The 15,161-nt window shown below is 48.3% G+C and overlaps 1 protein-coding gene across 7 annotated transcripts in view; it reads right to left on the reverse strand.

Annotated features, from left to right (window-relative positions):
* LOC132504050 (tubulin alpha-3 chain) overlaps positions 1-15,161 on the reverse strand; it is a 28,000-nt gene continuing 12,839 nt past the window's right edge. For 6 of the 7 annotated variants that reach the window (XM_060121038.1, XM_060121037.1, XM_060121041.1 and 3 more), the window contains 4 exons: positions 3,616-3,838; positions 2,932-3,080; positions 1,956-2,636; positions 1-392 (listed from right to left, as the gene is read on the reverse strand). In XM_060121038.1, coding sequence (XP_059977021.1) covers positions 96-392; positions 1,956-2,636; positions 2,932-3,080; positions 3,616-3,838 — 1,350 coding nt within the window. In that variant the 3' untranslated portion in view covers positions 1-95. Of the gene's footprint in view, positions 393-1,955; positions 2,637-2,931; positions 3,081-3,615; positions 3,839-13,406; positions 13,702-15,161 lie in introns of those variants that run through there. The other variant, XM_060121039.1, reaches the window with a different exon arrangement.

Below are 15,161 nucleotides of genomic sequence, written 5' to 3' on the forward strand. Positions count from 1 at the left end.
CACAAGAGACAGAGGTTTAATTCAGAAACTGTAGGTAAATATCTGTAACATGACAGTTGGCGGGGTACAGGGGGCCACTAGCCGCTCCCTCCCGTTCAGTACTCTTCCCCTTCCTCGGCCTCCGCTTCCACCGAGTCCACGCCCACCTCTTCGTAATCTTTCTCCAGCGCTGCCAGGTCCTCCCGGGCCTCCGAGAACTCGCCCTCCTCCATGCCCTCCCCCACATACCAGTGCACAAAGGCGCGCTTGGCATACATGAGGTCGAACTTGTGGTCCAGGCGGGCCCAGGCCTCGGCGATGGCCGTGGTGTTGCTCAGCATGCACACGGCCCGCTGCACCTTGGCCAGGTCTCCCCCTGGGACCACCGTGGGGGGCTGGTAATTGATGCCCACCTGCCAAAGAAGGGGAGAAGGCACTGCGTGAAGCTTCCGTCAATCCAGGAATGGTGGCTGCGTTTGTGGAAACAGAAGGCATGGAGGTGCCCACTGGTGACCCGGGGAGGCTGGGGCCACCCTGTACTCTGGGCCCAGCTGTGTGCCAGGCAAGGTGCCAGGAAAGCAGGGTTCTGGTTTCCAGACAAGGAAAGAGGAGCCCCAGAGCCTGCCACCCTGGCTCACACCCAAGCTGCTGGAGGGGCTGTGTCCCAGCAACTGTGACATGTGATAGGTACCCAGGTGATAGGACTATCTTCCCTCTAAGAAGGGACACTGCTTGGGATTCTTCATATGTTATTTTCTCCAAAGGGTTCAACAAGATAGGGATTAATGTCTGTAGCTGAGCCTTTTCCACCCAGGCAGATTCAGAGAACACAACTGTGGCAGAATCACGAGGGCAGGTCACACCCCCTGCTTTCCCAACAAACAGTGTATACATAGCAGAGTGACAAGCACACCGTCAGAGGTCCCTGACGCTGTGTGACCACTGCCATGGACGCGGCCCACATGAACGCTTAGTAAGAGGGAGGGAACGAGATCCCAGCACTGGGACCAAGGGAGAGGCAGTCCAAGCTTCAGACCAGGGATCACATGACCAGAGGTTTTGGCAGGAGATACAGGGTCTGTCAAGGGGGCTACAGCACACATTCTAGGCTGCTGAGCCACAGGGGCTCTGTCACAGATACTCAACCCTGTCTTTGCAGCACAAGAGCTGCCACAACAATAAGCCAATGAGCGGGGATGGCTGTGCTCACGTGAAACCATTAACAAAACCAGGTGATGGGTCGGCCAGCTGTGCTGAGCCCTGGACCAGAGGAAGAAACCCAGACTCCTAGGTAAGAACCCACCGCAGCAGCGAGGGTCTGAGCCAGCGGAGGCCCTAAGAGCAGGGCTCAGGGAAGTACAGTTCCATTCCCAGAGGGAAGGTTGGGAATCAAGTAAGGAGCAAGGTTTCTGTCCTGTGTCCAGTGGAAGGTCGGAGCAAGATGGGTCTAAGGACAACCCAGGACACACTGTATAGGCTCCCCAATCTCCACTTCTCCACAGAAGGATTCATGACAGTGCTGTAAATCAAACGTTCCATACGACACTTAAATTGGATGTTAATTTTTACATGCCGATGGAATCAAGTGGAATTCAGAGACAACAGTCAGTTTACAGTAGTGCCCCAAGTTCAAATATCCCCATAAACTACCAAAATGCCCAGAAAATTCCTACATTTATATTCTAAGAAAAATTACTATAAGAAAAAACACCTTATTTCTAAATCAATCTATGTTTTCCACCCAAGAACTCCTCCAGATAATTTCTGTAAAAAATACACTCACAGAGCTGTATCACGTGATGACTCAGGAAGGAAGTTCTAGAGACACCAGTGAAGGAATGAGAACTGTCCCCCAACTTACTAATCCATGACCCAGCCTGGCTTCCCTGTATCAGGGTACCCTCCACAAAGGGGCAGCACCCCGTCCCAGGATCTGCCGCAGGCGGAAGATAAACACGCGCTACCGCCCAGCCTACCTTGAACCCAGTCGGGCACCAGTCCACAAACTGGATGGTGCGCTTGGTCTTGATGGTGGCGATGGCCGCATTGACGTCTTTGGGGACCACGTCCCCCCTGTACAGCATGCAGCAGGCCATGTACTTGCCGTGGCGAGGGTCACACTTGACCATCTGGTTGGCCGGCTCGAAGCAGGCATTGGTGATCTCGGCCACGGACAGCTGCTCATGGTAGGCCTTCTCGGCCGAGATGACTGGGGCGTACGTGGCCAGGGGGAAGTGGATGCGGGGGTAGGGCACCAGGTTGGTCTGGAACTCCGTCAGGTCCACGTTGAGGGCGCCGTCAAAGCGCAGGGAGGCCGTGATGGAGGACACGATCTGCCCGATCAGACGGTTAAGGTTGGTGTACGTGGGCCGCTCGATGTCCAGGTTGCGCCGGCAGATGTCATAGATGGCCTCGTTGTCCACCATGAAGGCACAGTCCGAGTGCTCCAGGGTCGTGTGCGTGGTCAGGATGGAGTTGTAGGGCTCCACCACAGCTGTAGACACCTGGGGGGCCGGGTAGATGGCGAACTCCAGCTTGGACTTCTTGCCGTAGTCCACCGAGAGCCGCTCCATGAGCAGAGACGCAAAGCCCGAGCCGGTGCCGCCCCCGAAGCTGTGGAAGATGAGGAAGCCCTGCAGGCCCGTGCACAGGTCCGCCTGCGGGAGAGCAGAGGCCGTGAGGCCACGCCCGCATGAGCCGTGCCACCAGCCCCACGGGCCCCCACAGGCCCCGGTCACGGCACACTCTTCCTCTGCAGGTTCACTATACGGGTTCAACCCATCCACAGGGAACACGCATCACACTTAGCAGTTACAGACGTGGACGCACTGCGGCCACACCGGAAAGGAAGACCCTGCACTCATGGTTCTGCTGGGTTTTGCCAAAGTGATGTCCCGGGGAGATCCCGGGCCTCCCCTCCTGTCCAGGAGGCCTTCCCAGGGCCCTTCTCACCAGTTTGCGGATCCGGTCCAGGACCAGATCGACGATCTCCTTGCCGATGGTGTAATGGCCTCTGGCGTAGTTATTGGCCGCGTCCTCCTTCCCGGTGATCAGCTGCTCTGGGTGGAAGAGCTGCCTGTAGGTCCCCGTGCGCACTTCATCTGCAGAGAGGACAGCGTGCCCGAGACTCTAAGGACGGTCGCTGACTCACCGGGATGGCCAGGTCCGGGGAAACCTTCAATTCTACAGGCACGTGCTGTGCCTTGCAGGCCAGCAGCGTCAGCGTCTCACAGAAAAGGTCCCCGTGTGATACACATGCCTCATCTGCTGTTTATGGCTCCGGGAAGGTCCAGTCAACCCGAGGAACAAATGCCAGTGTGGCCAGTTCCCAAAGGCGAGGGAATGCTCACACCGCACAGGCGGTTCTGCGCGTGCATGTTTTGTTCACACCCACAGCTACACCCGGGGTGTTGCTGAAATGGCCCTGACATACTAGACATCAGCGTGACTTTTGCCGGGCGCCCTCTGTGGCCTGGGTCTCACGGGCTCCAAGGTGACATTCTGTTCTCTCCTGGGTGGCCGCCGCTGAAAGGTGCTCTCTCCTGGCAGCTCCCCTTGGAAACTACCTCGGGCTTCTGATCTGGAGGAACCCAGCAAAGGTTCTGTGCTTCCCCTTCTAAATCTAAGGGTACCTACCGACCACGGTGGGCTCCAGGTCCACGAACACGGCTCTGGGCACATGCTTGCCAGCCCCAGTCTCACTGAAGAACGTGTTGAACGAGTCATCCCCACCGCCGATGGTTTTGTCGCTTGGCATCTGGCCATCGGGCTGAATTCCATGTTCAAGGCAGTAGAGCTCCCAGCAGGCATTGCCGATCTGGACCCCCGCCTGCCCCACGTGGATAGAGATGCACTCACGCTGGGAACGAGAATATACACGTGAGGCCCCTCAGCTTCAAGGCAGTTGTCACTACTTGGCACGCAAATGAGACCCAACGTCTTAAATTAATATCTCTAAAATCTTTTGGTTTCTTAACGTCTTATCAGACATTATTGTCCCATGAGCTTCCAATGGTCATTTTATGTCTGAGCATGGATGGAGACACACTTGAACTGTGAAAAGGCATACAGCCATTATAAACATCTTCCCAGCGAGACTTCCCTGGTGGCACAGCAGTTAAGACTCCACACTCCCAATGCAGGGGGCCCGGGTTTGATCCCTGGCCAGAGAACTAGAACCCACATGCATGCCACAACTAAGAGTTCGCATACCACACCTAAGGAGCCCGCCTGCCACAACTAAGGAGCCGGCGAGCCGCCACTAAGGAGCCTGCCTGCCACAACTAAGACCCAGCATAACCAAATAAATAAATAAACAAACAAGTAAACAAAACATCTTCCCAGCAATCAATAAAAAACGTTAAAAATTTTTACAAGGCCTTCCCTGGTGGCGCAGTGGTTAAGAATCCGCCTGCCAATGCAGGGGACACGGGTTCAAGCCCTGGTCTGGGAAGATCCCACATGCTGCGGAGCAACTAAGCCCGTGCGCCACAACTACTGAGCCTGTGCTCTAGAGCCCGTGAGCCACAACTACTGAGCCCGTGTGCCACAACTACTGAAGCCCGTGCACCTAGAGCCCGTGCTCCGCAGCAAGAGAGGCCACCGCAATGAGAAGCCCACACACCGCAACGAAGAGCAGCCCCCGCTCGCCACAACTAGAGAAAAGCCTGCATGCAGCAACAAAGACCCAATGCAGCCAAAAATAAAATAAATAAATTTTAAAAAATTTATACAAATAAGCAGTCAAGCCATTTTATTTCCACCTAAGGCTGTATTTACCAACCTGATATTAGCAATGGCTTAGAAAAAAAACATGAAGTAACACTTTTCAGTCATTAGACAATAGGCAGCAGAAGACAGCAAGTGATTCCTTAGAGCACGGAAACAAGGCAAGCCCTACAGATGCCCCAGAAGGCTGCTGGGGACCGTCCAGGCTGCAGCTGAGAGAGGAGAAACCCAGGGATCTCCCTGAGGTGAGCAGAGAGAATCCCGTGTTGAGAGAGGTCAAGGCAGCTAGAAAGCCTGGTGCTGGCTTTCTATCTGGAGGAGAGATAGCTGCATGGAGAGAGCTCAGGGAGATCAGCAGGGGGGTCCCGAGTCCCCACTGTGGGCTGCTCAGCACAGGTGGGGAGGGACCCCTGAGCTCACACCTGCCATGGCAGAAAGACATCCTAACTCACAGAGCACTGGGTGGAGTCCTCAGTAGTGGGGCCAAGTGAGGCCAACCCTAAAGGCTGGTCTGAATCCACTTAAGAAAGCTGAAAAGCAAGCCTCAAAAGGATCAAATTGTTCCCAGGTATACTAATAGCAACCTCCCAAAAGCCTAGAAACAGTTGAAAGAACAGCCAAAAAAATCTAACACCCAATAATGTAAAATTCATGTCTGGTATCCAATCTAAACTTACCATATACACCAGAAAATTAAAAAAAAAAACCTAGAAAAGTCGGACAATATTACCATATGAAGAGAAAAAGCAATCAATAAAAACAGACCCAGAAATGACAGATGATAGAATTAGTAAACAAGGACATTAAAATAACTATTATATATCTACATGCTCAGGAAAGTACAGGAAAAAATGAGCATGATAAGGAGAGACATGTTTGATATAAAAAAGACCTAACTCAAATTGCTAATGATAAAAAAAGACAATGTCTGAAATGAAAAACACACTGGATGAGATTAACAACTGATTATAAATAGTTTGTAGTAACTATAAATGAAAAGTGTACTTTAAAAATTGTATAAAAGGGCTTTCCCTGGTGGCACAGTGGTTAAGAATCTGCCTGCCAATGCAGGGGACATGGGTTCAAGCCCTGGTCTGGGAAGATCCCACATGCCGCAGAACAACTCAGCCCAGTGCACTACAACCACTGAGCCTGCGCTCTAGAGCCCGCGAGCCACAACTACTGAGCCCATGTGCCTAGAGCCCATGCTCCGCAACAAGAGAAGCCACGACAATGAGAAGCCCGCGCACCTCAACGAAGAGTATCCCCGGCTCACCCCAATGACAGAAAGCCCGTTCACAGCAACGAAGACCCAACACAGCCATAAGTAAATCAATAAATAAATTTATTTAAAAAAATTGTATAAAAACTAAAAAACAAAAACTCCCCAGCAGATTATATACTAAGAACATTTGAGAATGATGAAAAAGTTCTGGAAATAGTGCTGATGGTTATACAGCATGTAAATGTACTTAATGCTACTGAATTATACACTTAAAAATGGTTAAAATGGTAACTTTTGTCATGTGTAGTTTACCACACACAAAAAAGGAGATACTCAGCAATAAAAATGAACTGTGTTGCAACAACATGGGTGAATCTCAAAATAATTATAGTGAGTGAAAGAATCCAAACAACAACAAATTAACTCAATGATCCCATTCATATAAAATCCTAGAAAATACAGAAATGTGGATTAGTGGGGGAGGGAAAGGGGGTGAGGCAGAAGGGAGGATTTACAAAGGGGTACCAGGTAATTGTGGGGGGTGATGCATATGTTCATTATCTTGATTGAGGTGATGATTTCATGGATAATCAAGATGTTAATAAATATTAAACCTTGTCAAATTATACACTTTCAGTGAATACTTTGTCAATTATACCTCAACAGAACTAAAATAAAAGGCAAAATGAAGACGTTTTCAGGCATTCAAAAGCTGAGAGAATTAATCATTAGCTGAGAGTAGTAGTCACCACTACAAAAAAAAAATGGTAAAGGAATTTCTCCAGGAAGAAGGAAAATCATACTAGATGGAAAATTGTAACTGCAAAATTGGACTGAAGAATGACAAAACTGCTAAATATGTGGGCAAATATAAAAGACTTTATACCATATTTTAAAAATATAATTGAGCCCAGCACTTACTTCTGGATGACCACTTCTGCAAATTGGTGCACACAGACTTTTTACCTGATCTGATGACCAAATAAATGGAAAATGATGCATGATCTAGAGAATGATATAGGGAATTTTTACATTGCAAATAAACAAAGATATTCTTACTGGAAACACGAAAGTCTCATGAGACTCTTGGTGACTAACACTATATTTTATCTGCACACTGAAACAACACACTAATCAAAGAGAAGGAGAAAAATTACTAGAGATTTGATCTCCTTTATAGCTTCTAATAATAAAATACACTGTATGATTAATGAAACTGTCCGTTGTAATGGGAAGAATATGTAGCAAGTAACTGTGTCACTCATTTGTGATTTTTTTTTTTTCTTTTTGTGGTACGTGGGCCTCTTACTGTTGTGGCCTCTCCTGTTGCGGAGCACAGGCTCCGGATGCGCAGGCTCAGCGGCCATGGCTCACGGGGCCCAGACGCTCCGCGGCATGTGGGATCTTCCCGGACTGGGGCACGAACCCGTGTCCCCTGCATCGGCAGGCGGACTCTCAACCACTGCGCCACCAGGGAAGCCCTCATTTGTGATTTTTATCTTTAATAAATTCAGCCATGTGTAGTGTGATAAGATTAACTCTTTACACGTTTAAGGTAATGCTATAAAGTTAAAAACTGAAAAAAAAATAATTGAACAATAAAGCAAAAATAAAGATTTATTATTGTGGGGTTTACAACTCATATAGAAGTAACATACAACAAACAATAGCATAGGACTTCCCTGGTGACGCAGTGGTTGAGAGTCCGCCAGCCGATGCAGGGGACACAGGTTTGTGCCCCGGTCCAGGAAGATCCCACATGCCGCGGAGTGGCTGGGCCCATGGGCCATGGCCACTGAGCCTGTGCGTCCGGAGCCTGTGCTCCGCAACGGGAGAGGCCACAACAGTGAGAGGCCCGCGTACCACAAAAAAAAAAAAAAAAAAAAAGAATCCGCCTGCCAATGCAGGGGACACGGGTTCAAGCCCTGGTCCAAGAGGATCCCACACGCCACAGAGCAACTAAGCCCATGCGCCACAACTACCGAGCCTGCACTCTAGAGCCCGCAAGCCACAACTACTGAGCCCGCATGCCACAACTACTGAAGCCCACGCCCTTAGAGCCCGAGCCCCGAAACAAGAGAAGCTACCGCAATGAGAAGGCCACGCACCACAACGAAGAGAAGCCCCCACTCGTCACAACTAGAGAAAGCCTGCGCGCAGCAACGAAGACCCAACACAGCCAAAAATAAATAAATAAATAAGTATATTTAAAAAAAAAACAACTCAATAGCATAAAGGCCAAGAAGGGGGAAATGGAGGTATTGATATATCGTTGTGAAGTGGTGTAGCAGTACTTGAAGGCAGACTGGGATAAACTGAGTGAGCAGGGTGGGCTGGGTAAAAGCCCACTAACCATCTCTACCGACATCTGGTTTAGTCATCCAACAAGAATGAACATGAAATTGCAGCAATAAGAAATGAAACGGGACTTCCCTGGTGGCGCTGTGGTTAAGAATCCGCCTGCCAATGAAGGGGACACGGGTTCGATCCCTGATCCAGGAAGATCCCACATGCTGCGGAGCAACTAAGCTCATGTGCCAAAACTACTAAGCCTGCGCTCTAGAGCCCGCGAGCCACAACTGCTGAAGCCCACATGCCACAACTACTGAAGCCTGCATGCCTAGAGCCTGTGCTCCACAAGAGAAGACACCGCAATGAGAAGCCTGCACACCTCAATGAAGAGCAGCCGCCGCTCGCCACAACTAGAGAAAGTCCACGCGGAGCAACCAAGACCCAACACAGCCATAAATAAATAAATAAATAAATAAAAAGAAATGAACAAAAGATGGAAGCTGAAGACCTTAAGTGCTTGGCCAGATCACTAGCACCATCTGCATTATCTATGCAGCATGGGCTTTTACTTAAAGACATCTCTTTTGGATAATGACAAACCTGGTTTTTCTTAAAGCCTGGCTTTTCTCAATATATATTTAAAGGTTCTTAAATTGTTTCATATCTGGGCAACTTGAGTTTTTAGGAACCTCATTTTTAATTTGTATTAAAAGTTTACAACTTGCTATTTTCGAAAACTCAACAAACTGCAAACACTTTTTTTTTTTTTTTTTTTTTTTGGCCATGCTACTCGGCACGCAGAATCTTAGTTTCCTGACCAGGGATCAAACCTGTGCCTCTGCAGTGGAAGTGTGGAGTACTAATCACTGGACTGCCAGAGAATTCCCCACGCACTTTTTTTTCTTCTTTTCCCCCAAGCACTTCTTAATAAAGGTCTTGATTAACACAACATATTCAAATAATACAAAATATGTTTTCTAAATATTTGAACTAAATTACAAATCCAGTAACACAAAGGTATCTGAAAAATCCCCAAATATTTGGAAACGAATAACAAGGGAAATTAGAAAGTATTTTGAATGGAATAAAAATGAAAACATGACATATCAAAATTTGTGGGATGCAGCTAAAATAGGACTCAGAGGGTAACATGTATGTGTATAAAGGCATAAAATCAATGACCTATAAAACTTGATGGAGCTCAGGGCAGGCCACCCCAAAATATACTGGTGGCATATTGATTACTTTGAATTAAAGTTACTTGAGGGACCTCCCTGGTGGTGCAGTGGTTAAGAATCTGCCTGCCAATGCAGGGAGCACGGGTTCAAGCCCCGGTCTGGGAAGATCCCACATGCCGCAGAGCAACTAAGCCCGTGTGCCACAACTACTGAGCCTGCACTCTAGAGCCCACGAGCCACAACTACTGAGCCCGCATGCCACAACTACTGAAGCCGTGCACCTAGAGCCCGTGCTCTGCAACAAGAGAAGCCACCACAATAAGAAGCCCACGCACCGCAACGAAGAGTAGCCCTGCTCACTGCAACTAGAGAAAGCCTGTGAGCAGCAACGAAGACCCAATGCAGCCAAAAATAAATGAATAAACAAAATTTTACAAAAAAAAAAAGTTACTTGAGAATCAGCTGGTACAAGAAGAACACTCTGACCCTTTGCTCCCCTGAAAGCAGGAAACAAAGCTCCCATGGGGAGGCATCATGATCCCTGGAGATAGGGAATTCAAGGCTGAGAAAGCTGCATAAATAAACTTTGTTACTTCTTCATTAACTTGCTAGCCCAAGCAAAAACCCCTTTCTTTCCTCAAATCTTCATAAATTACTGATTCTTTGTCTAAAAAGGTATATAAACAGCCTGCTTTGGTCAATTCTTAGATCCTATACTTATAGGACTTCCATATGTACAAAATTAAATTTGTTTTTCTCACGTTAATCTGTCTTCTGTCATCAGATTATTAGACCAATGAGAAGAACCCAGAAGAGGAAAATTTCTTCCCCCCTGCAAACTGTTCTTGCAAATGGAAGAGAAAGAAACACTTCCCAACTCATTCCCTGAGGCCAGCATTACCCTGATACAAAAACCAAAGACACTGGACTTCCCTGGTGGCACAGTGGTTAATAATCTGCCTACCAATGTAGGGAACACAGGTTCAAGCCCTGGTCTGGGAAGATTCCACATGCCTCGGAGCAAGTAAACCCGTCAGCCACAACTACTGAGCCCCCATGTTACAACTACTGAAGCCTGCATACCTAGAGCCCGTGCTCCACAAGAGAAGCCACCACAATGAGAAGCCCGTGCACCACAACAAAGAGTAGCCCACGCTCACCGCTTCTAGAGAAAATCCGTGTGCAGCAAGACCCAACGCAGTCAAAAATAAATAAATAAATAATAAAAATAAATTAAAAAAACCACAAAGATATTCACTGTAAGGAAACCACAGACCAATATCCCTCATGAACTTAGACACAAAAGTTTGTTCAAAAATTTCAAATTAAATGACCTAAGCTTCCACCTTAAGAAACTAGAAAAAGAGCAAATATCCAAATTATGCAGAAAAAAGCAAATAATAACTAGCAGAAATAAACTAAACAGAAAACAGGAAAATAAAAAGAGAGAAAAGTCAATGAAACCAAAACCTGGTTCTTTGAGCTGAACAATCAAATTGATAAGCCCCTGGCCAAATTGACCCAGAAAAAGAGAAGACACAAATTACCAGTATCAGGAACAAAAAAGAGGCTATAACTACTAGGATATTAAAGGGATAAATGAATATTATGAATTCAACAACACTGATGAAATGGATAAACTCCTTACACACACTACTGAAGCTCATTCAAAAGGAGATAACTTGGGGAATTCCCTGGTGGTCCAGAGGTTAGGACTCGGCACTTTCACTGCAGGGGACACAGGTTCAATCCCTGGTTGGGGAACTAAGATCCCGCAAGCCGTGTGGGGTGCGGTCAAAAAAAAAAAGGAGATAAACTGAAGGAAGAGAAAATAGGCCATCAAAATGGCCACATCATGAGACAGATGATTCTAAACACGGGTATTATCTTCTCACCATACAATTACGATCACATCCCAGATTTATAATCTCCTAGCCCTTAAGAGTGATGGTCTGGAAGCCTAGAAATTCAGCTTCTAGTCTTATCCTTGAAAGACAAGGGGCCAAATCATAGCTGATAGTCTAATTCTGATTCCAACCAAACTGCAATACTGAGCCAGAAAAAATTTACCCTTATGAGGCTGGGTAGATTCTCCAAAAGGTACTCAACTTTGTGATGAGGCTCTAGGATGCATAAAGTAGGATTTAAAACAAAATTTCTACTGCTGGAATTCCCATTAAATTCACCTTGAGACACAAACCGTTCTAACACAAAGGAAAGGCATCTGTAATGGACAACATTTTCCCAGAGATCAGTGTAATTTCGTTTAGGTTATCTTCACACCAATTCATCACCACCTCCCCCTCACTAGACATTTCCTAATTTAGTTGGTTAAACTAAGTACTGTGAACTTAGGCATTTCAACTTGAGAAGACCCTGTTATACCAACCAACAACGGCTGAACAGCTCTTCTAAAAGTATTAACCATGGTATTTTTCTTATTTAAGACAAAGGCTTTGCTAAAAATAACAGCTCCTAAAAAATGATGAAATGCACAAATTTCTTCTAATCCTGAAGCTTCCTTTTACCTGTCAGGTAATAGCAGATACCTTTTCTTTATACTTGTAATAAATCACCTCTACAAAAAAAAAAATTTGAGCAGCTTGATGTCATGCTGTTCAATAACCAATAAGAGAAGCCTCAAAACCAACTTTTGCAAAGGAATAATGCAGACGTTAGTGTGAGTTATTATGTAGTTATTATCTAGCACTCTTAATAGAGTTTGGAAGCTACCGCAGTGATGAGAAGAGAACACAGAGGCTGGGATGACATCAGCCTCAATTAACTGGGAACAAGCAAGACGTGAACCAGGCCAGGTAAAGCCCTGTCAGGGGTCATTCCAGCCTCTCTCCATATAAAGGTTTTAGATGTGCACAATGACAGAGGTGTTGGCTGAGTTCCATTGGTGTGCAAAATATTAATGTAATTAATTCAACAATTAACTAGATCCCTATGACCTGAGGACATAAAAATGAACAAATTAAAGGCAGAAGCCTACCCTGATGTGGGAAAACAGGAATTCTCCTATGTGTGTTGCTGATGGAACGGAATCTGAAACTATATACCATTCACTTGTGGTATCCCATATACACCTACACCAGTGGAAACTGCAGGCACAGATTCTTCATTGCAACTCCATGCATAAAAGACTGGAAAACATCCACATGTCCAGCGACTCAGAACAGGCTGAAGACGCAGAACACCACCCTGGAATACTACATGGCAGTAAACAAGGACGCAGGTCTTTGCATGCTGACACGGAGGGAGCCGGACTGTTTGCACAATGAAAAAACAAGGCGCGAGAAAGGGGGGATATAAGCCTACCTATTCCTGTTTGCTTAGTTTTGCTTAAAAAAAAGAGAGGAAGGGAGGGGGAATTCCCTTCCAGTCCAGTGGTTAAGACTCTTGAGTTCTCAATGCAAGGGGCACGGGTTCAATCCCTGGTGGGGGAACCAAGATGCTGCATGCCACGTGGACCGGCCAAACAACTCACAACCCTATCTAATGGAGGAAGCAACTTTTTCAGCATATACAGTCTTCTCTCACTCTTATTTAAAGGCCTATTTCTGTAAGTGCCCTCGTGAGCTCACAGCACAGCTGAGACAAATGACAGAGCTCAAGAGCAACCCTGGACCGTTGCCTCGAGAAGGAAGAGTCTGGAAGATCGAGGGCAGGGGCTGCTTACTGCATCTGCAGAGTGACCCCGCGCCTGCCTCTGACATGCACATTCCGGACACTCCCGCGCCACCTGGGCCCATCCCCCAGGCCCCTCCGCTAGTCGAGGCCTGTCCCCGGGGCCCCTCAGCAGGTCCAGGCCCATCCCCCAAGGCTCCACCGCCAGTTCAGGCCCGTTCCCCAAGGCCCCACCGTCGGTCCAGGGCCGTCCCCCAAGGCCCCACCGTCGGTCCAGGGCCGTCCCCCAAGGTCCTGCTGCCCATCCAGGCCCGTCCCCCACGGTCCTGCCGCCCGTCCTGGCCCGTCCCCCAGGCCCCTCCGCTCCGTACCATGGCGGCACCACCTGGCTTCACTACAATCCAACTTCCTCTCAGTCCGACGCCACGCGCCCAACTGCCGACCCGCCGCACCACACGCTGTGTCCTGATTGGCTCGCCAGCCGCGCAACTGCCATTGGCTCCGACCACTTTGGGGGCGGACCCCAGGCCAGGACCCCAATGGCGATTGGCCGTTTCCTTAACGGGCGAACTCGCTTTTGATTGGTCATCACTTTGGGCGGGAAAAGGCGACCGGAAGGTCTCGTGCTGCATTGGCTGGAAGCTGCGGGCTGACACCTGGTCGCTGCGGGTGAGGGAGGCTCCATAGTTTGTCTGTAAAATGCGGTCTTCCTGCAGAGCTGCCCGGGGTGTGAGAAGGGACAGGGCTGGTAACGGGACTTACGGGCTTTGCAGACTTGGCAGATACCTGGAAAGACTATTCGGTTAGCAGCCTGTTACTGGTGCAGACCTCAGTACCCCCGACTCGCGCCAGAGCACGTTGTGGCAACCACATGATAGACTCCCGGAAGGAGGTGCTGTGAAGCTGAGGAGGGTAGTTCCGCCTTCAGGAAATGGGACTAATGCGTGGGTCTCAAACTATCGCGAGTTTTACAAGCAGCCAAGCAGGGTGGGTGGGCAAGGCAGGCGGGGGACAGGGAGGTCCGAGAATGGCAGTAAAGAAGATGGCTGAACTCAGCCAGACCGGGGGGCCTGGCTTTTGGGGGGTGGGGAGCCAGCTGGCAGCAGAGGCGGGTTGGCTTGGCCATTTTTAGGGGGAGGATGGGGCAGGAGACTCCACAGGTGGTTATTGCAGGAGGCCAGAGAACTACGCACCCACAGACCTTGGCGAAAGGACACAGAAATTCCCAGGTTCCCGGAAGGGGAACTGATATCCTCAGTTCACCACCTTCCCAAGATCCCCCCACTCCTGCTGCTGGTTCATGAGAGAATCTGTGTTTACACCACAGAGAAGAGCCCCTTCTTGGCTCTTCTAAGCACAACCTGAATGAGCTGGAATCTTCGTGGAGAAGGGAGGACCAAAAAGGGGTTAAATAAAGAGAATATAAATAAATACAAATTACTTATAATAATTTATAAACATACATTATATGCTAATTTAAAGTAAACAAATTTTAAAATGTAGATGCAAAATGCAGATTTCTTACCCTGCCTACCACTGCTAGGTCAACAGAGGCCTGGGGTAATGTACATAGTAGCAGATCACACCGTCTGGGTTTAAGCAACACACACCACCACCATGGATTCAGTGGGACTAACTTCAGCTCCACTCCTCCCTTGCTCTGGCAGATTTCAGAGTGCGGTCAGGGCGTTAGAAGGGTTGGGCAGCTAGCTAGGGAAAACCAGAAGCCCTCCTCTTCCCAGGGAGGTCCAACAGGATCGGTGCAAGGAACCGGGGTCAGCCTTGGGCAGAGGGGCCGACAGGAAATTGGGGAGAGAATGCACCCCTGGTAAGGACTGGAACAGGTGGGGACAGACATGACTGTCATTGCCAGGGACGGGGGACATAAAGAAGGAAGAGAGACCACCACCTGGTGGTCCAGTGGCTAGGACTCCATGCTTCCATTGCAGGGGACATGGGTTCTATCCCTGGTCTGGGAACTAAGATCCGCAAGCTGAGAGGTTCAGCCAAAAAGAAAAAAGAAAAAAAAAGAAGGAAGAGCTGGGAAACCAGCTCATGGTGAGGAGTAATGGGGGTCATTTTGTAAAGGTAATATGCAACAACATGCTGGTGGACTTTGAACGGTG

Source organism: Lagenorhynchus albirostris, chromosome 14 (genome assembly GCF_949774975.1).
Source record: "Lagenorhynchus albirostris chromosome 14, mLagAlb1.1, whole genome shotgun sequence".
Lineage (NCBI taxonomy): Eukaryota > Metazoa > Chordata > Mammalia > Artiodactyla > Delphinidae > Lagenorhynchus > Lagenorhynchus albirostris.